We start from the raw sequence: 21486 nt of genomic DNA, 5'->3' as shown, positions 1-21486 counted from the left end.
CGCGTTCTAACGGATCGCGCCATAACGGGGTTGAGCTGTATATTCAATGTAGGTTGGGATATCTTTTGGTGGTCCACCATTAATGTATTTAATAGATCATGTAACATATCAAAACCAAGTAGGGTTTCTTCTTTAAGTGTGTCACATTAACGCAACATTTAATCCACTTCCTGCACCACATTTTGGGGAAGATGTGAGCATGATAGCCTTCACACCTCTGCTATTCATCCACCTCTCAACCGTGCTGCCACAGTACACTTTAAGAGCCGTATGAGGTTTTCAAAGCCCTGTACATTAGAGCCAATGAAAATACTCATGTATGGAAACACAATGTACTTGCAAAGGCGGCACTTGAATGATTTTGTACTTGATTTAGAGCAATGTGCCAATGTCACGAGAGTTGAAAAAAGTGTGTAGGAGTATGTATAATTCAAGCACGATTCTGAAAGGTATTTGTTACCTGGAGCTGCTGTTCTCACTCTTCCATTCTTCCTCTTTATCAGAGGATGCTGAACTTGATAATAAAATGCCATTGTCCTAAGCAGAGAAGGAAAACATGTACAAATGTCACTCAATTTTGCCATCCAGAATTTACACTTGACGTAAAACACAGGAAGGCAGCTACGAAATGTCAGTACATTAAACATTAGCAGGCATAGCAGTCACATTTTGGATTCACAATAATGTGCAAGTACTTGGCCTTGTAACACCTATTGCATTTCTCATCCCCAAGACAAAGCAACATGTTCTCTGATTAATATTAGCCGGTGCCTACAGGTAGGTTCCAGAAATACCAGCATGAGCACTCCTAAAAATGGTTAAGAGTTACACATAAGGTTACAACATGTTGAGGAATAACTGCCAGTGACCAATTCAGTTTAAATCAATAAATACAAAATGAAAAAAATACACAATTCTCTACACCCCCCTTGAGTTGTAATCTGTCTCAGACTGCAGGCTAAAAATTAGAACAGAAGCATGAGAAATACACCAAAATCAAGATTTTTTTTCCCTCCCCATTTTGTAAGAGGATTTTACACGCAAACCCACACAGAAAATGGAAACGCCTACACATGTTTAATTCGCCTACTGTACAATAGGATGATATTACAGTGGTTACAAGAAAAACAGATAAAAGATTATGTTGCAGGTGACCTGTGATTTATACTACGTCTGTAGAATGAGCACGTTCCAATCATTTGGTAACAATAAAAAGGGAGGCCAGGTAGAAGGAGATGACGGGTATAGAATTGTAAACCTTAAAGCAGAAGGGCACTTTTTCTGTTGCATGTTTTACTTTAACAAAATCTATTCGTGCCTTATCCAACGCGGTTTTTATTTATTTTTAAATCCACTGCTCCATTCAGGAGATACGCGTTTGAAATATGAAGTCAAATGGATCACTCCCTGGTGCCCCGTGCAGGGAGGTGACCAAGGATAACTTGGGCTAGAAATTAAAAGGGGCATTGGACTGTTGCCTGGTATTTTTTGTTCTAATAGATGCCGCAATTCTATACATTTAAGGACGTGGAATTATCTAAGCCAGTGGGTGGGTGTTCAACTCCAGTCCACAAGAACCCACAAAAGGTCAGGTTTTCAGGATATCCCAGCTTCAGCACAGGTGGCTCACAATTGTGCCTCCTGTGCTGAAGCACGGACTGATTGGGACCTGACCTGTTTGGGAGGGCTTAAGGACTAGAGTTGAGCACCCCTGATCTAAGCTGTCGATTGATCTGTTCTCCCGTGATCGATCAGCGAAGATCCAGCTGTCCAGTGTTCACCATATAGCTGCCAATTTCAAACGAGCAAGTGGTGTGGTTGTCCAGATGGCTGCTATGGCAACCCCAGGAAGCTTAAAACATTCAAAATCATTCCCTCAAAAGGGCATAGGAGCACTCCCGATACTGCGGTATATGCTGCCGCATTTTCTTTTCTTTTTTTAGCATAGTATCGAAGCAGAGGGTCGGCGGAGCTGAACACCATTAAATTCAGCTCTGAGGTCCCTCTGCTTCTGCCGGTAGCCGCTCGGCTAGCAGGGAACGTGTAATGGCATGTCGAAGACCCCCCACCCTGCGACCAATAGGAAGCCGTGACGTCATCAGATTCAGCTTCTTATTCGCTCGCGTGAAGCAGGAGCTTTAAACTTTGCAGCGATGCCGGCACACACTGTGGAGGTTAGTATCTCCGGAAGCAGGGTCTCCCTGGAGACTAATTTAATGGGGTTCAGTTCCAGAGACCCCCTGCTTCAATCCTATATTAAAAAATATAACAAAACAGCATAAATTGCCCTTATAAAGGGGCAAGATACCAACATATACATACACGATTCTTGGAGGTGTGGGGGGGAATTGCTGCTGTAAGCTAAGAAAACGGGGTGAAGGAGTACTTGGAGGAGGTATCGGCTGTAGGAAGTTACAGAATTTTAGACGTGATGGAGATCATGTTAGTAAGCTTAAAAAAAAAAGCAGACGCCTGGAAAGAGGAGGGCACTTTCAATGTTCCCATGTATGAGCTGTAATTGGTAATGGAAAAATAAACTGCAACCCGATTTCTTGGTTTACAACTCCACCTGTTTAAAAAAGAAGAAAAAAAAAAAAACACAAGTCTGCATTGAATGAGAATACATCACTTGCCTCTTCAATCTCTTCCTCCGACCTAGGAGTTTCTTCTCCTTCCTCACATGTGAGATCAATAAACTGTTCCACATCACGTCGGGACCGTCGACTGGGGGGTTTTCGTTTTCGGCGATAATGGAAAGTCGGGACTTCAGAGTCGTCCTGGTCAAAATAATAATCCTGGTTATACTTTGCTGTTCCTCAATACATATTCTGCCACCATGCTGGAGGAGACTATGCTATATTTCAAACCAATACCTTTACTTTGCCTAAAATACCCTTTCTAATTAGCTAAATGTTAACACACTTTCACTGCTGTACTCTGAAAACCACTGCACACCGTTTACATGCTGCAGTTTTGTTCTGGGCAGGGATTCCGTTCTTCTAATGTAATTATATGCTTGATGCTCCTATAACTAGAGTGGATCAATGTTGTTCTGTATTCCCCATTGATCATGTGCTTACAGTTATAAAAAAAAACAAAAATCATTTCTGAATACAACTTTGCACAAGATCAGCATTAAACAATACAAACTTGTTGGCCAACTTTACCCATTTTACCGATCTAGAGATATCCACTTGTAGCTTCCCCTATGAAATAACATGCACCCATATTAAAAGTACATGAAAAAAACAATGGAGATGTAAAAAAGTGACACTGTGTGGAAACGGCTACAAAACTGAAATTTTACTCACCGATAATGTATTTTCTCCCGGTCCCCCCATGGCAGCGCATGACATTAGGGAATAGGCTCTGCCCGTGTGAAGGCAAGACAGAATTCTAACCTGTTTGCGGCCATTTAAGTCCCTCCTACTCCCGCCTCGGGTCAGTTGTACGTTTAGCCAAGTTGAACTACGTATACATATGCACCCAAAGAAAACTAGGGATAATATACATTAAGGACAAAGAAAATATATTGCAAAAAAAAAATAAAAAAAATAGGAGGTGGGAACTATACACGCACTGCCATGGTGGAACCAGGAGAAAACTTATTGGTTACTAAAATGTCAATTTTCTCCCCTATCCCTCCACGTCTGCGTGTGAAATGAGGGAATATCCCTTCTGCATATACATTTAGTTGGCAGTGTTTTCAGATTTGCTCTGAGGATGCCTGTGGTTTCATAGCCCAAGAAGTTGCGATCGCTCGGATAGAATAAGCTTTTAAAGACATTGTCGGTGAGTTTCAGACCCTATAAAAGCCTGTATAATGAGGTTTTTGGATGCGGGCTTTCCATTTTGTTGCCCGGCAAAGAGGAGAAAAACTTCTGGATCATTAAAAGGATTCTGTTCTGAGATATAGGTCTTCAACACACTAAATGTCTAAGGCTGCGCTTATAGCGCCGGCGACTGACGCAACGTCGCGTCAAAACAAACGCATTGCCGCTGTCGCATGCGCTTATACTAAGCGCGATGCGACGGCTTGGTGGCGATCTCTGGAAGTCATCTCAATTTAATTTTTCCAGCAACCATAGCCTGACGTCGCTGCCACCGGCACTAAGCGTAGCCTAAGGCAGGCATGGCCAACTCCAGTCCTCAAGGGTCACAAACAGGTTTTTAGGATCTCTGCTTTGGCACAGGTGGCTCAGTCATTGACTGACCCACCTGTGCTGAAGCAGGGATATCCTTAAAACCTGACCTATTGCTCAGTTCGCTCGCTCTTCTGGCAGATATTGCCATGAGAAATACAGCTTTCAATGACAAACCATTTGAATGAAGAGGTTTGAAAGGATGTGTCCAACACTAGATTTAAATCCTACAATGGGACTGGATCTGTGGTGCTTGGTTTTATTTTTCCAGTTGCTTTTAAGAATTGCTGAATATATTTTTAGTCTGCTATCTGATAATAAAAGATGCCGACTGCAGAGACCCTTATTGAAAACCTCTTGAAGGTAATCTAAGATGATCGGGCTCGATGCCAACTGTGTGCTCACGTTATTGTTGACACACCAGGATCATTGGAGGATTGACCATATTCTGTAATAAAACAGATGAGAAATAAGGAGCGCTTTATGCTGCACTCTGAAAACCACAAAACAATGACGCCAACCAAATATAAAATGTAAGGAGCAAAAAGGAGCAATCCAAGCAGATTTTTTTCTGCAGCTTTTTAATTTTTTTTTAATGCAGGATAAAAGCAGGGGGGTCTCCGGAGCTGAATCCTGTTAATTTCAGCTCGAGACACACCCCTGCTTCCAGAGATTCTTACCTCCGAAGGGGGGCCCGATATCTCTCTACAGTTTTCCGCAGTTTTCCGCAGTTTAAAGCTCCCGCGTCACATGGTCACGACTTCCTATTGGCCCGCGGGAGCTTTGAAAATCTGCCATTTCAAAGAATACACTCTTTGACAAAGGGCAGGGATCCCGAAACGCGTCAGAGTACTTCTCACGGTGATGTGTGTCCTGTGATGTGATGTCTGATCTTCAATAAAGCTGTTAATTTTATACTGATCATATTTTTGCCTCATTCTACAAGCAGTGCACTGCCTGCACGCCCTCTTCTTGGACACAGCCTTCTAAACCATACACCATTACCCACCGGCAGAAAATATTTTTAAATGCACGTAATTGTGGTACAATTGCTCCTCTCCATTTAGAATTCCTCTTACAACTGAACCCTCCTACATACCAATACATGGTCTACTCAGAGGACAAAAAAAAAAAAAGAAACAGACTAGAAGGATCAGGACTACCATGTAAAGTACAGCCCCCCAGCCCCCCAGCCCCCCACCCGCCTTATTGTTTTAAATACATACAAATTAAAGGTTACATTTTAGATTTGGTTGGCACGATTGTTTTGGAGTTTTCAGAGTGCAGCATAAAGGACTCCTTGCTTCTCGTCTCTGTTGCATTCATCAGTCTTTGCTAGCACCAACCCCACACAATATATTTAGTGGAGCAGGATATTCTACTTCGAATCATATAGTCTGTAATAAATTGTAGAAGTTACTGGCTTTCTGGCTTTGATCAGTGTCTGAAACTTGTGTGTTAGGATTTCCCTTTCAGTCTCCAAGCTGTAAGATAGAACATCTGTATGTTTGGATGGTTGATTAGGCCCTGCATGAGAAGATTCAGGGAGATTGGAAGCGGCCTTGGCAAGTCCACTGACATTTCTTTTAGCTCTGTGAATCAGGATCTTCTTGGCCACCCTGGTGCTATAAATATGGCTTTAATATCCTCCGTTTTGATTTTCTGCTATATCCTCTATATCGGAAGAATTGGTGGAAAGACAGACCAATGGGAACTATCACTCTGGCGAAAGCATCTATTGCTGATGCCTGGTGACCCCGGTGTCTTCGGGGGGAAAATAAATAAATCGAAAGGATGGCATTTGGTGTTGCAATCTATTGCCATGAGGTCTATTGATGATTGAGACAAACAATTTCCTGATTCATAGACCACTCCCCTGGTCTATAATATTTTGGCTTAAAAAGTTGGCTTGGGACATTCTGGTGACCATAAGAAACACCATAAATGCTGGAATATGGAGTTCTGCCCATCAGAAAATGTTAGCGACTCTTGCGGCTTGACCACTCCTTGTACTGCAGATGGTTTATATGGGAAAACACTATGATATTGTCAGAGTATTTTGATCGACTATCCCTGCAAATGCAAAAAGCACTTGGAAGATTGCGCGTATCTCATGCTGCTTGAAAATGTTTCTGTAATTCTGCAAATTCCTTGAACAAACTTCCTGTCAGTTGACTCCCCATCCGGAAGAGCTCGCATCTGTTCTGGGACAGGTCTTGATTCTTCTTGTTCCATTTGGAAAGAAAGTTGAATTGGAACTTTCTTTGGTGGAAGAGTCCAGGGTACAGGTTCTATAGAGGAACAAAAAAAGGCAAAAGCAGCGCACAGGCCTGGGAGCCATGTGGTATCAAAATATGACAATTTATTGTCCATTAAACATTACCAAAAGGAGGTGTGAGGTGCGCTGCTTTTGCCTGTTGATCGAGAAGAGTCTCCAAACACTGATGAAACGTTTATCATTTTTGTGGATCTTGAGGTATAGATGACTGAACTAATCTTGACAGGTGTGTTTTTTGGTGGAAACTCCATTGAGTAGCCCATCCTGATGACTTACAGTACATATTGATCAGTAGTTGATTGGATCCATGCCTTTTAGCCTACCCCCTACTGCTAGAGTGTTCAAAAGGGGATCCGCTGGATCTCAAAGGGGCAACTTAACTGGTCGATTGACTTGTTCTCCCTGCATGATTGAGGGTCTTGGTCTTTTGAATGATCAGTAGCTTGGAAAGGAGTGCCTCGGACCGTTGAATGAAATGGGAAAATTGGGTCTTTTCTGTCTTCTGTTAAGAATGATCCATTCCCCTATGTAATTCTTGCAATTATGGTGTATAATTCTGAGCCAAAACAGAGCCTTTCCTAGAAACAAAAAAAAATTTTTTACGCGACATCGGGAGCCCAGGGTTTGAGCCAGGGAGCTGTATGTGCGGTGACTGATATTGTAGATCTGGCCAGTAGTCTGGTTCTGTCGGATGAGGCGTTGCAGAGAAAATCCAGTAACTGACCAAGATAGTGCTGTCTTTCAGGATCTTCTGACAATGTTCTGGATTGCATTGCTTCTTGAACACTGGAATACCAGATCAGTCTTTACCAGACATGATGATGCATTCATTGGCTTGAGGGAAGCTCTGATGTAGAATACAGCCTTATTAGTGGCCCACCAATCCTCGTCAATAGGATCTCAGAAGGGTGCTGCATCCTCGAGAGATAATTGTCGTCCGTGTGATTCTGGATCCTCTGACAGGTCACAAGGTCCTTATACTTCCTTCCAAACCTGGCCCTACTACCTCCTTCCACATTGCTATTGGAAATACGATCATTCACCCAGTAGCCCACGCACGCTGCCTAGGGGTTACACTTGATTCCTCACTCTCATTCTCCTCTCATATTCAAAATGTTTCTAAAACTTGTCGCTTTTTCCTCCGCAATATCACAAAGATACATACGCCCTTTCCTCTGTTACTCAACTGCTAAAACTCTGACTCAGGCCCTCATTCTCTCACGTCTCGATTACTGCAACCTCCTTCTGTCCGGCCTTCCTACCTCTCACCTGTCTCCCCTACAATCTATCCTAAATGCTGCTGCCAGAATCACTCTACTCTTTCCTAGATCTGTCTCAGCATCTCCCCTCCTGAAATCCCTCTCCTGGCTTCCGATTAAATCGCGTATCTCACACTCAATTCTCCTGCACACTTTTAAAGCTTTACATTCTTCTGCCCCTCCTTACATCTCAGCCCTAATTTCTCGCTATGCACCATCCCGACTCTTGCGTTCTTCTCAAGGATGTCTTCTTTCTACCCCCTTTGTATCTAAAGCCCTCTCCCGCCTTAAACCTTTCTCACTTTCTGCCCCTCACCTCTGGAATGCCCTTCCCCTCAATACCCGACTAGCCCCCTCGCTATCCACCTTTAAGACTCACCTTAAGACACATCTGCTTAAAGAAGCATTTGAGTAGCACTGGATAATCATGGACACATGACACAAAGCTTGGCCCCCTGCAGACGCACTTACTAGAATTCCCTCTTACTGTCTCTGTACGTTCTCCCTACCTACCAATTAGATTGTAAGCTCCTCGGAGCAGGGACTCCTTCCTTAATGTTACTTTTACAGTATGTCTGAAGCACTTATTCCCATGATCTGTTATTTATCTTATTTGTTATTTATATGATATGTATTACTACTGTGAAGCGCTATGTACATTTATGGCACTATATAAATAAAGACATACAATACAATACAAGGGGGAGCTAGCGGATCCGCAATCAACTTGCTACAAAAACCAATGTGATGGAGAAAAAAAAGTTGTATAGGACCCATGCTCTGCAGGCTGTGGAGTGCAGCCTACAGAGCACGGGTCGTATACAACTTTTTCCTCCATCACTTATTGGTTTCTGTAGCAACTTGATTGTGGATCCGCTAGCACCCCCTTGTGACCTGTGTCAGAGTATTAATGTTTGGAACTCTCATAGCCTATTATAGTAACTGGTTCCCCTATGTACCTAGTTGTGGGCTCTCTCTATAGCAATAATCACCTACGCTGGTGTGGGACCCTTGTATTGTTGAACTTCTGTGACTTTGGTTCATTTTACCTGTTGCTCTATATCCCAGGATATCTTTACATTAATTACTGTGCCTGATCTTCTCTGCCCATAGTACAGTATTATATGTGGTATTGTCTATAGTGTACTGTTAAAAATTTAACTTATGTGGCTTATCCCAATACAGGAGGAATCTACTGCATAGTACATTATAAATTGCCAGCGCTGTTGTGTCGCTTATTGTTTTTACCTACAGGGAAGTGTTGCAAGTGAGTCCTCTTTTGGGGGACTGTGGGATTGCGCCATTAGAAGGGGTTGTGGACCCCGAAACGTTAACCCCGCATTTTTTCTCATGATATATATATATATATATATATATATATATATATATATATATATATATGCGTTACTTTTCACTTTATCTTGTCGGTGTTCACCTTCCCTCCCCTCCCCCCCTCCCTTCCCTCCCCCCTTCGCCTCAGACCACGCTTGTACTTTAATTTATCCTGTATCTCCAATTGCTTCAAATTGCGTTGTTACTGCCATTATTTTGTCAATACACATTGATCCTTTGTTTTCATAAAATCTGTGTCACCTTTTTTGCTGTGCTGGGAAAACACACTGTATTCATCATTTCTTTAATAAGCTCATTAATATTATCAAGGTTAAGGCTGGATCTTCTCTGACATCCTCTTTGTCGGAGGATGAATAAAGATATGGGTCTGATATACCCTCTTGCTTTGAGTCTGGGCCAGAGAAGTAAGGGTTTCATATGCTCTGACATGTGACATTTGCCTGTAAGGCTTCTTTGAATGTTACCATCATTGAGGTCATGAGCCTGTTGAAAAACTCCATCTATGAAGGTGCTTCCTGTAACACAGTTTGTCTGATTCATGCCTCACATAACTTGTCTGGGTGACCAACAGGCAGGCTCCCACTACAGCAGCACCTGTTTTTGGTCTAACTACAGGTCTTCGGGAAGAGGGGCGGGGGGGGAGGGGGGGAAGGGGAATATATTTAAGTCTCTGCATTTGCTTTCAAGCAGCGGGAATAAGGTGCAATACTGTGTGGCTCGGGCTGGAGAACCAGCCCAAGTACCAAGCTGGAATCTGAAGCCACTGTGGTGGGACATTAGACCGACTGGGAAATAGAACGGGTCCTCAGTGGAGGGAGGTCAGCAAACGGCAGTCCATGATTGAACACCCCTCCAAAGGATGCCGAGAGTGACGTGATATCGGATCTGTAGGACACATAAAACTAACCGAAGGCAGGCATAAGAGGGGCTTATAAGGCTGTGAACAGTTCAGAAGTGTGTTCTACCTTCGGATGAGAGAAGCCCATTCCCACAAGTCATGCGCCGACATGGAGGGACAGGAGAGAAAAACCCTTTATAGTTATTAATGTAGATAGGAGTTTGGTTACCATTGTACAGCTCCAGCACCTGCGGTTCCTGCTTACCTCCTGAGATGATTCTAATTGCTTTCTTCTCTTATGTTTTGCACAGCGAGCTCGCTCTTCCTCTCCTTTTGCAATTCTATACTCCTCCTGCTGTCTACAGTGAGGAAAAAAATCAAATTTTAATATCATAGTAAATGGACCGTAGAGTGCATAGTCCTTGCAGCAACAGAATCACTGCAGATGGAATAAGCACTGATTACCCTACATATATTTTACTACCTTAAAGGCAGAATTAAAAGGTAAAAGTCGCTTTCAAATACTGGGAACAAAAGAACGCTTACCGTTTTTTTACATCATCTAATGATCTATTTATTTCTGATTCTATATCAATTTATGACACGACAAGGCCTTCAATCTGCCTTCAATCTGCCACTGCCAGATGTCAACTCCTGCAGCACCTTCCTGGGTTAGCAGACAATGATATTAAGGCAGCTGCTGAATAGGTTTTGAAGCCTTCCACATTACGAGTTAAGTGGCACACTATTTTATAAATCGGTGGCCAAGTGATTTGCCATACACGATATAGTCTAAGGGGCTGAGACTGCATAGAAAACCCAAGCTTACATTGAAGAAAAATGTTTGGAGATTCATCTCATCAATGGCCATTATTTAATTTCCAGCTCTGGTCACCTCTGTAGACCGTTTAGTTATGAGCCCCTAACAAAAGCAGTGCACGGTGCATATTACATTGGATTTGCTGTGCTTTTTTACATTAACCCTAAATCTCAACACTAATACAGGTGCTGTGCCAGGTAGAACCAAATTGAAGACATTTATAGGTGAGACAGACATCAAGCACCTAACCTTTAACTTCCTTCTTTTTTTTTTTTTTAAATAGATTGACAATACCCTTCCCTATACCACTCCTATTCCAATTGGAAACAAAAAGGAAAAAGTTCAGAATTTCAGAAAGGAAAATAGAGTATATTGCAAAGCGAGTATAAGCAGCCTCCCACTGATGTGACCCAAAAGGTCGAAACAACCATCTGTGAGTAGGTTTACTGGCTATGCATTTTAACCCACGCTGTGCTGAACAGCTGTGTAATATGGCAGGCAAAAGCTTATAGGGGTTCATGTCAAATGAATTTAAAGCAAATGGTGACTGTGCTCATTTGCATGTCATTTCCCAGAATCTCTTGTTGTAGTGGATGCACTGTATGCTAGGAGATCATGGTGAAAAGCTAGGTTTCATACCTGTCTGAGCTCACAATTGATATTTTAATTTGCAGAAATGAAAATAAAATGTATCACCTGTATTAACAATGAAACAATCACAGCCATTAGCTTAATTAGGTCTTAATACTTGGGGCTGTATAATTTGAAAACAAAAACTTTGAAAGCAGCCAAGCAATCATTAATGCAGTGTTTTCATGTTGTGGAAACGTCTTAAAGAAAAGTAGGCTACACTAATTCGGTTCCCTTTTAGAACACCCTGCCAAATACATATAACCTGCTTCTAGAAGGAAGAAGGCTACATCATGAAGTAAACGCTACAGCACCTGCTCATACTGAGTGGCATCTCTGGTACAAGAACTCTACGTTTCCAAGCCAGAAGGTCTCGCTCCGTGGCCATCTGACTCCGTGGGGCATTCTGATGCATTTGACGAACACCCTCAACCTGTCCGCTGCGACGGAGGCCAATATTTGGGGGAGAAATAAGGTCTGGAGATAAAATAAAAGCAGTTGTTTTACATTAAAAGGTACTTAAACCTGAAGGCTGGGCATGGTGGCAATTTCATCATGGCACCTTCAGGCTTATAAAGTCATATTTATCGCATTACTCTCAGAATGAGGAAGTGAGAACTACATGAAGGTATTCTGATGGTTCCACACGTATATGAAAGCAAGAGTCAACTTCGCGGATGAGGAAAGAGGTCTCTGTCCATCTCCTTTCAAGAAAGGAAATCTTTGAAGGCCACAGCATTTCAATGAATTGTGGGATACACACGCATTGCAAATAGTGCATTAAAAGGTGGTCACATTTAATTAAGGATTGGTGCAGGCAAAGTAGTAACCCAACGTCAATTTGTTTTTCAACAGGGGCTACGAAAACTTTTAGTCACTAAAAATTGCTGGATCTCAAAAGTGTTGGCCGATGAAATAATTGGAATAATCCTCCCTCACCACTCTGAGCTCAATGAAAAACACATGTTGGGGTTGCTGAGTTTAACAAATCAAAGAGCGCATTTCCTTTACCCTATTGTTGGTATGTAGGGGCAGCAGCACTGAATAAAAATGAAGATTACCTCTTCTTATCGCGTCTGCAATTTGTGGCTGTCCACTGGAGCCAGGCTCTTGCTCTGGCCCTTGACTCTGATCCTGTTGTCGCTGTAACTGCCTTATAATCCCATCCAGAATGCTAGGCTCCTGGCTGTGGCGATCATAGTTGGTTTGCTGTCCTATTATCTGTTCCACTACTTCTCCATCACCTTTACAAAAACACAAAATACATTTGATCTTTGCCATGTCATAAAATATCATGTTTAATGCCACAAAGACCTCTCACCATGTGCGCATATATATGCCATTGTCAAAAGTTACACATTACAATGACTTCTGCTTGCTTTATGAATGCAATTCCTCTTGGCAGCATATACTGGAGTTGCAATAAAGGTAAGCAGTGCTCAGTCATTTGAACCCTCCTAATATAATTTATGGCCTTTCAAAAAAATAGGTCTAAAAGCCAAACCGCACAAAAATCTAGGTAAAAATAAAATACATAGGGGACGATCAACTAAGCTCCATCGGTGTTCGATCCCACATTACATGGCATTAACGGCTAGAAGGTCTAGTGTTCTCCCGTATGATCAACTTTCTTAATACCCATGCCGATGCCACTCTTGGACCCTTTACAATCTGGCTTTCATACAGCTCACTCAACAGACTGTGCTCACTAAAGTAGGCAATGATCTACATAAAGCAAAATCCCATGGTCATTTTTTTCTACTTGTCCGACTCCATCTCTCAACTGCCTTCGATACGGTCCATAACTCATGTTCAAAACGCTCTTGGTATCTGCATCAAAGCTCTATCCTGGTTCTCATCTTGCCTCCCATCATTTTCGGTCTTTTTTACAAATAGGTCTTCGTCTCCTATTGACCTGTCTGTGTACCTCAGGGCTCTGTTCTGGAATCTCTCCTTTTTTTTTGCTCTGTAACATCACTTGTTGACCTCAGCAACTCTATTGGCTTTTAGGTATCATCTCTGTTCAGACGATATGCAGATAAATCTATCCACCCCTAACCGCACACCTGTAATACACTCCTAAATCTTAGATTGTCTCCTAGCCATATTTTTGTGGATGGTGCTCCGCTGTCTCCCCTTTTCCCATCACAGTAAACGGCACTACAAGCATCTCACCAAAGGAAGTTGCCTAGAAGTGACATTTGACTCCTCCCTTTCCTTCTCCATTCACAGCATGGCTAAAAATTATTGCTTCTTCCTCCATAACATTGCCAAGTTCCACCTCTTTTCCCATCAATGTACTGCTAAAACTAATTCATGCCCTTATCCTCTCTCACGTCCAGATTATAGTAATATATACAATAAGCTTTCATCTCTAATTATGCCTCTATCCAAAAGTCTCCTTTCTACCTCTTTCACCTCTACTGCTCTTGCCTTAAACCTTTTTTCCTCACTGCCTCCCTCATACTCCGTATATGCCAAGCACTGTCTTACCCGACCTTTTAGTTAAACCTTAACACTTCCATCTTAAACGAAGCATTTCAATTAGATTCATGGCTACTGTGCCAAAGTCACTCCTACCAACCATTGTAGCCAAGCACTGACACCTACTGCACTTATTCTCTCACCGTCTGTCTAACTCTCCAAACATACCACATAGATTGTAAGCTCTCGGGGGGCAGGAATTTCCTTTCCTATTGTTCCACTTAATGTATTACAATTCCCTGTACTGTATTTTCTCTTTTATAAAGCGCCAAGTACACTGGAGATACAATATAAAGATATATATATATATATACATACATTTAAGTCAATCAGATACCAGTTATCAGAGCTTAGGGAATCCCGGCCAGGAGGGTTTCGTTAGAAGATGATAAACCATATTGATAAAAGGGATGTTGCAGTTTTCTCAAAGTTAATGTGATGAGTTGAATAAAATTATTTCCTTTTAGATTGGAAAAAAAAAAAATGAAGACTCCAGGAATTTCACATCAGTAATTTTCCAAAACCAAAACCTACTGGATTATCTCAATTAAAAAAAAAAATGCAAGGACAAAAAGTGATGTAGCCCCTTCCAAAAAAAAAAAAAACAATGAAATAAGCTTATGTTTTCAAACTGACGCCATTAGATATTTGTTGCAAGTAATTATATTTTTTAATTGAGCCAGTTCTTTATATACTGTAGATGTAGTATAAACCTCTACGAACAAGCAAGAGGTCGCAATTACACCTGTAGCACCCTATACTACACCAGACTTTAAAAACACTCTTCGCAGAGACTTGAAAAGCTTATATATCCATGATTCTTACTGGTTTCCACATATCCCAACTGAGGAATCAAGTGCTCATTTGCAAAATTCTCTCGCCCTGGCACACAGCGCTGATATTTTGGTGGGTGAGGGTTCCCATCAACATCTACCAAAAACGGGGGCGGCATGAGATGAGGAGCTTGCTGGGTCTGTTCATCAAGGACAAAGTTATTTCCATCTCGGGCAAGAGGTCTATAGTCTGTGTGGAAAAACATTTGATCCGGAATCTGAAAGAGATGAGGAATAATTATATAAGGGTCCCAACAGTTCAAGACAGTCCTTAAGATTTTACTACTGGGAACTGCATATGTTTGGTTATCGTTACACGTTTGTAGGCTTAATTAGTCCACATAGTAATTACATAACGGCAGAACCTCTGCAGTACAACGGACACATGCCAATTCAAACGTTAAAAAGCTACAGGGTCCTTCATTATAGGCCATTAGAAAAATATGATAAAGATACTAACCTAAGAATGTACTGGTAAACAAAACACTTACCTTCTCATAGGGTTTACCACACCCAAATCCAAAAATCAGCAAATGCCCATGAGAATCTGTACATGCCAAGTGTTGCCCATCAACAGAGAATTTACAGTCAAAAACTGCACCATGACCTTGCCCTTCAATCTGAGGGGAAGGGAAAGAAAATTATTAAACAATAAAACCGCCAATAACTTGATACCGATTAATGGACTGTTCTGAAGAATGTATTCCAATACATAAAACAACGTAAAACCAGAAAAGAAATTGCTGCCACACCATTCACTCACAAAATAAAGAAGCTGCATTGTACAACAACAAAATCACTGAACAAGGCCACAGCCGCCCTGGGCTGCTAGAGAACTACAGATATAAAAAAAAAAAAGATTATGTATTCAGTTTTCCATCATTTTTTCTGTACGCCACCAATTGCAGTGGGTACTAATTGGGATTAGCTCCTCCCTCAGCATAGGTCGGACAGGAAACTTCTGCAGGGACCTGGTACCCCATCCCTGCAGAGGCAATCTTCGGTTTCTCCCATGGCTATAAACATAATTGATATCCGGTTATTATAGGGAGGGTATGATGTACCCACTGACATTAGTAGTAGAGTACTGGAAAGGAACATTACGATAAACTGAATACATTTTTTATTTTCCTGTTCCCGACATGGCAGTGGATACTAATTGGGACAAAACAAAAAACTCACCCAATGGGAGGAAAATCAAGGACAAGAAAACACACATTTTTAGTCAACGGTTCAATCACTCTACAATCGCTTGCTTTAGCTGAGGCTTGTATGTCCGATTTGAAGTACCGTATTTCATCGATTCTAAGACGCACCTTTTTTCCCATTTTTACATGTCTGAAATTGGAATGCGTCTTAGAACCGATTACAAAGGGGACGCTGCTTAAGCAGCCACAGCTGGGCTGCTTTCAGCACTTACCAAAAGCTGGTGTTGAAGTGCTGGCTGCTTGAACCACGGCCCTACCCCTGCGACTCAGCTGTTGGCGGTGCAGCGGCTGGTTGAAGTGCAGGCCGCTTCAACCCCTCCCCCCCCCGCCATACACCCCCACCCCCTGCGACTCAGCTGTTGGAGATGAGATGCCCGCTATGGATCTCCCGCTGCCACCTCTTCTCGGCCGAGTGCCAGACCAAGCCTCCACCTCTGACTCCGCCTGTGGGTAAGTACATCTGCCCGGGGGGATGCGTGCCGTGCCCTTCCGATTTAGGTAATGGCTTGATTTTACCAGGAGAACTTATCTCTCCATCTCCTAGACGCGCGCCTTCGGGCAAAAATCCCAATTCAAATAGCAAACTTTGCTATCACAGGGTAATGCAGTAATAATCATAAAACCCTTTGGCAGCACAGTGATTTCATATCCACGATCCCGGAGCAGCTTCCAACACATTGCAAATGAATTCCTTGCAGAAATCGGATTTGGAAACATGAAACAGTTTTGGCGTGGAGGAAGAGGAGAACTGGAGACACTACTAAACTGCAGGTCCTGTTCACTTGAATCAGATTTAAGATTTTACAGTATACTGTGTAATGTGGGCCCTTATAGTAGTGGTAATTAAATATACTGATATTTCAGTGGAACAGAAGTTAGAACGAACACTGACCTCACTCCTCCTGTAGCCATGTCCCTGCCTGTGATTGGCCTATTCTGCCCGCCCACCTTGCTTCTGATTGGCTGAGCAGGAGGTTGTCGTTTTTTTCCAGGAAAATTGTTACTGTATTACCGTATTTCCTCGATAATAAGTGTTAAATCAGTGGTGCATCTTACAATCGATGGCGTCTTACAAATGAGGAAATACGGTATTTCACAAAGGTGTGAATGAGGACCAGACTGCACTTTACAAATTTGCCTTGGAGATGCTTGGGCTTTGAATGCCAATAAGATAGTAACTGCCAGTAAGGTAGTAACTGGTCGAATGTGCCTTTACTCCCTATGGGACCCGTTTGAATTTAAAGTTATAGGCAAATTTGTAACAAGAAGTAATCTATCGTGATATGATTGACCTGGAGGCTTCCTGCCCTCTTCTTGGACCTTCTGATTATAAATAATGCGAAAATGTTCTGTATTTCTGAATTGGAGTATGTTTACCGTGAAACCCCTTACGAGATTTAAGTAATGTACACTCACCTCATTAGGATTTGCAGGATCCGGGCAGAATGATAGATTGATCTCTTGATTGAGGTGAAATGGAGGACCAGACTTTTGTAAGGGAACGTGACATGGGTCAGGGGAGCGCAATCTTTTCTCCTGCGTCCCCCTGCCGGAAGTCTCCTCTGTGCGCCCCCACCCCCCCTCGGTTCAGACGTTCTGGGTGTCATGACATCACGTCGCCATGGCAACGTGATGACACATGGCCCCGTGGCGTCATTTGATGTCGTGTTGCCATGGTGACGTGCCTCCAGAAGCCGTCTGAAACAAGGTAAGTGCAGTTTACAGAGGCCTTCTCCACTTACCAGGTATTTAATTGCCTTCTGGAAGCGTGCGGGACCTCTAAACCCCGCGCCCCATGCAGATAGCCTCCCCCCCCTTAGTTTGTGCCCCCCCATATATAGTTCTTAGGACTGCTTCGCCCTGCTGAAAAACAAGAGAACGTTCTCTGCCCGAGAAAGCCTGCAATTCTCCCCCTCTTCTTGCAGATGCAATTGCTACCAATACTGTCTTCTACGTTAATAGTCTTAACACTATTTGCTGCAAAGGTTCATATTGGTAATGACCTACTAGAGTGTTCAACACAAGGGAAAGATCCCACGTTGAAACTATACATTCATTTGAGGTCTCACCGTATGTAGAAATCTCAGCACTAATGATACTAGATCTTTTCTTAAAGGAAACTAGGCTTTTCTTAAAGCTACAGGTCAAGCAATATCCTGCATGTGTTTTTTTTTTTAATAAATCAGTTCTGTAGTAAGAAAAAATACTTTTAGCATTTTCTGTTTTAAACAAAAACCCAACAACTTTGAAAGACCAATTTTCTTGTATTCTATTTTAACAAGCATGTTTGTTCCTATAGAAACCATTTACACTCCCCAGATCTAAAGATGTCACCAAACTTCGCCGATCAATAGACGGAGAACGAATTGATCGGCAGCTATGCAGTTCTTTAGGCAAGTAGAGATTGCCCACATGAAACTATTGAAGTAAAAAAAAAAAAAATAATAATAATAATAAATAAAAAAAAAAACGGGAGCTTGAACTGCAGCTTTAAACCCAGCCTGTAGAAATGCAACCAGGTGACAGAGGCAGCATTGAGACAGTCCGGGCTCATATTCCTACCTCATGCCCGAAAACAGTGCCAGACACGATAAATAGAAGTTGACAATTGTCTGGCTTGACGTTGATATTGCTCTTTCGGAACAGACCTTTTATTTTAACGCTTGCCAATAGGGCCAATTTCTTTGGTTCAGGGTGCTGTACTGATCCTTGTTTCCGAAGTTCGACAGTGGGAGATTGCAAGGCAGATCTAGTGCTACTCAGCAGATGGGTAAACCATATCATCCTTGGTCAGGAAGGTATTATTCCTACCTCGTCTCTAATCTTTGTATCTTCGCTATATGTAGGAAAATACATGTTGGATCGAAGTTCCAATGGAACTTTAAGCTTCTACCTGGGTGATGAGACGGTGGGAGTACTTTGAGCAGAAATGTTCCCCCTTCTTATTTTGATGTCTTGCCATCAGATCTATTTCGGGTTGTCCCAACCGAAGTATAAGCTGTTGGAATACTTGCAAGTCCAGTTCCCTTTCTCCTGGATGGATGATGGTTCGGCTTAGAACATCAGCCCTCGTATTGTGGAGTCGGGGACCTGCTAAAAAAATAGATGAAATGGCGTTCAGCCCAAAAAATAATTGATACTGCCAGAGCTAGAAGCCTTACGCTTCTGAGTTTCCCCCCTGCAACATATTTTACTGTCATGTAGTGGTCGGATTCTATCCTTCTATTTATGCCTTGAACGTGGTCTTGAAAGAACAGACGTTCATATTTGCTGAGAGGTTGCTGTAGGATTTTGGCAAAATTCCTTGTGCCACTGCAGTCCCGCCTGTGCTCCACAACCAGACGACTTGCTGGCATCTGGGGTGACAGTTAACCAGACTTCTTCCGAAATAGAAAATATGTATTCTCTAGTTTCTGCCGATTCTCCCACCATTTAAAATCCCGCCTTGAGGGATAGAGTCATATAATCCTTGGTGTAAAGATCTTGGATCTTTGTTCCACTCATCCAACAAATTTCTCTGGAGTGGCCTTATGTGGAGTCTTGCCTACTCTAGAACACCTGGTGTTAAAGTGAATTTCCCCAGCAAGGTCATGTATTCTTTTGCAGAGACCTACCTTAACCTTAGCTTTGCGTCTTGTATTGACAATTGCTCAATTCTGCTGTGTATTAGTCAGACCCGTCCTTGTTCCATTTGGAATAGGACTCCCAGGAACGTTAGGGACCGTGATGGAATTAACAATGGGAGTTTATTATCCACATGTGCCACTCCAGGAACACAATCCCTTTCTGAATATGCTGCATCAGAATAGCTTTGCTGAGATTTAAACGCCGCTCGGCTAGACGAGAATAGACCCGAAAGCCCTTTTTCTGAAATTAGGGACTAAAGTAACCAACACCTTGGTGAAGATGCTGGGAGAGATGGCCAAGCCGAACGGAATGCGGTATATTGTTAATGCCTTCCGTTTACCGCAAATCTCAAATATTTTTGGTGCTCTTGTGCACTTATGTGCAGGCATGCATCCTTTTAATCTATTGAAAATAACCAATCCTCAGACTTAACTTCTTGAATTACTTTGTTCAAGGATTTTGCGTCTGAGAGGAAATTGGATTTCAGGATCTCCAAAACAGATTCTGTCAAGCCTCTTGTACAAATTCCACTTGTGCTTTATGGGTTGTGCCCATACAGTAGCGAATTGAGATACTCTTCCTCCGACCGCATACTGTAGGGCTCGCCTCCTTTAATGTGAACTTGCCACTACTAAAAAAAAAAATCCTCATTAGGGACATGAAAAAAACTACTTTGTCCCCCTCTTAATATTTGTTGTTGAGTCAAAGGCCTTCCCAGTCAGAGGAATTTGCTTCTCTAGAAGGCATTCTGTCTTGCAGAGGCAAAGAATTTTCGCTTTCTTCCCTGGGAAAAAGGCACGTTCCCCGATACCTTGGCTATTATGGGGTCTAGTTTTCTCCCAGAAACTCACCTATGTAGGTAAGAGAACAAGTTGGTCTTTTAAGTCGAACAGCGCTCTTCTTACTGACACAGACAGGGCCAAGCTTCTTGCCGAGAGGTGCACTACGTCCAGCGATGCTTCTGCTATATATAGGTCAGTCGCCTTCTTGATTTCTGATAATGACAATAGAATTGAGGTTCTCCTGACAACGCTTTCCAAAACCCCCTCCAGATTGCCTAGCAACAATCTTATGGCTCTGAAAAATTAGGTTGTTGCTCCTATAGGCTTGCAGGCAAGACCCGCTGCCAGAAAGGATTTTTTCAGGACATTCCATCCTTCAATCTAATGTGTCCTGAAACGTCACTGCATCCAACACTGGTATCTTTCCTGCAATACCGGGGATTGCAGCGTCCACCTTCAAGGAATTGTCCCAATCTTTGAGGTCTTTGTTAAAAGAAGGGATACATCGCGGAAAGCATCTCTGGGTGACAAACGTCTCACCGGGCTGATTCCAATCAGTCCCTATCATCAGATGAATCACAGTACTCTCCTTCCAGATACTGCTGTAGCACGTCAGACTCCTCTGACGAAGATGCTCCTCTCCTATCCAGGCTTGTTTGGGCCCTTAATCTCTTCAGGGACTTTTAGACATAATAGGAGACAGTCCATCATCCAGTATAGAAGTACAGGCATACCCCGCATTAACGTACACAATGGGTCCAGAGCATGTATGTAAAGGGAAAATGTACTGAAAGTGAAGCACTACCTTTTTTTTCCGCACTTATCGATGCTTCGGCACAAGTAGGGAGCCGGTATTGCTGTTCAGGACGTGCTCACAGGCGCATGCGCAAGCAGCCGTTTGCCTATTGGGCGAGGGGTATCAGTGTGTCACTACTACGGTGGTCTGTACGGCAGAATAAGTGTCTGTACTCGTCAGGCGAGCGTACGGACACAGGGGTATGTTGCTATTAAAAATATGTCCTTACCCGCGAGTGTACTTAAAACGAGTGTCCTTAAACCAGGGTATGCCTGTATAAATCTTGTCATTGGACCCCTGTCCGCAGCCTTAAGCACTGGCTTACTGCAAGCCGTGCATTTCCTGGCTTATTAGCCACTTTCCTCTCACTGACCCCAGAGGTACTGCATCGAAGATAGAGCATATAGAAAACAAATCTTCACCTCATTGTTAGTAA

General features: G+C 42.6%; 1 protein-coding gene across 3 annotated transcripts in view; it reads right to left on the bottom strand.

Annotated features, from left to right (window-relative positions):
- Nucleotides 1–21486, bottom strand: part of BRWD1 (bromodomain and WD repeat domain containing 1) — a 93475-nt gene that overhangs the window by 47346 nt on the left and 24643 nt on the right. For 2 of the 3 annotated variants that reach the window (XM_075593736.1, XM_075593734.1), the window contains exons 16-22: nucleotides 15129–15257; nucleotides 14630–14855; nucleotides 12382–12564; nucleotides 11635–11797; nucleotides 10136–10229; nucleotides 2634–2777; nucleotides 461–537 (exon numbers count right to left, since the gene is read on the bottom strand). In XM_075593736.1, coding sequence (XP_075449851.1) covers nucleotides 461–537; nucleotides 2634–2777; nucleotides 10136–10229; nucleotides 11635–11797; nucleotides 12382–12564; nucleotides 14630–14855; nucleotides 15129–15257 — 1016 coding nt within the window. Of the gene's footprint in view, nucleotides 1–460; nucleotides 538–2633; nucleotides 2778–10135; nucleotides 10230–11634; nucleotides 11798–12381; nucleotides 12565–14629; nucleotides 14856–15128; nucleotides 15258–18770; nucleotides 18939–21486 lie in introns of those variants that run through there. The other variant, XM_075593737.1, reaches the window with a different exon arrangement.

Source organism: Ascaphus truei, chromosome 3 (genome assembly GCF_040206685.1).
Source record: "Ascaphus truei isolate aAscTru1 chromosome 3, aAscTru1.hap1, whole genome shotgun sequence".
Lineage (NCBI taxonomy): Eukaryota > Metazoa > Chordata > Amphibia > Anura > Ascaphidae > Ascaphus > Ascaphus truei.
Note: the sequence above shows the minus strand (reverse complement) of the source record. Positions and strands in the feature narration are given on the sequence as shown.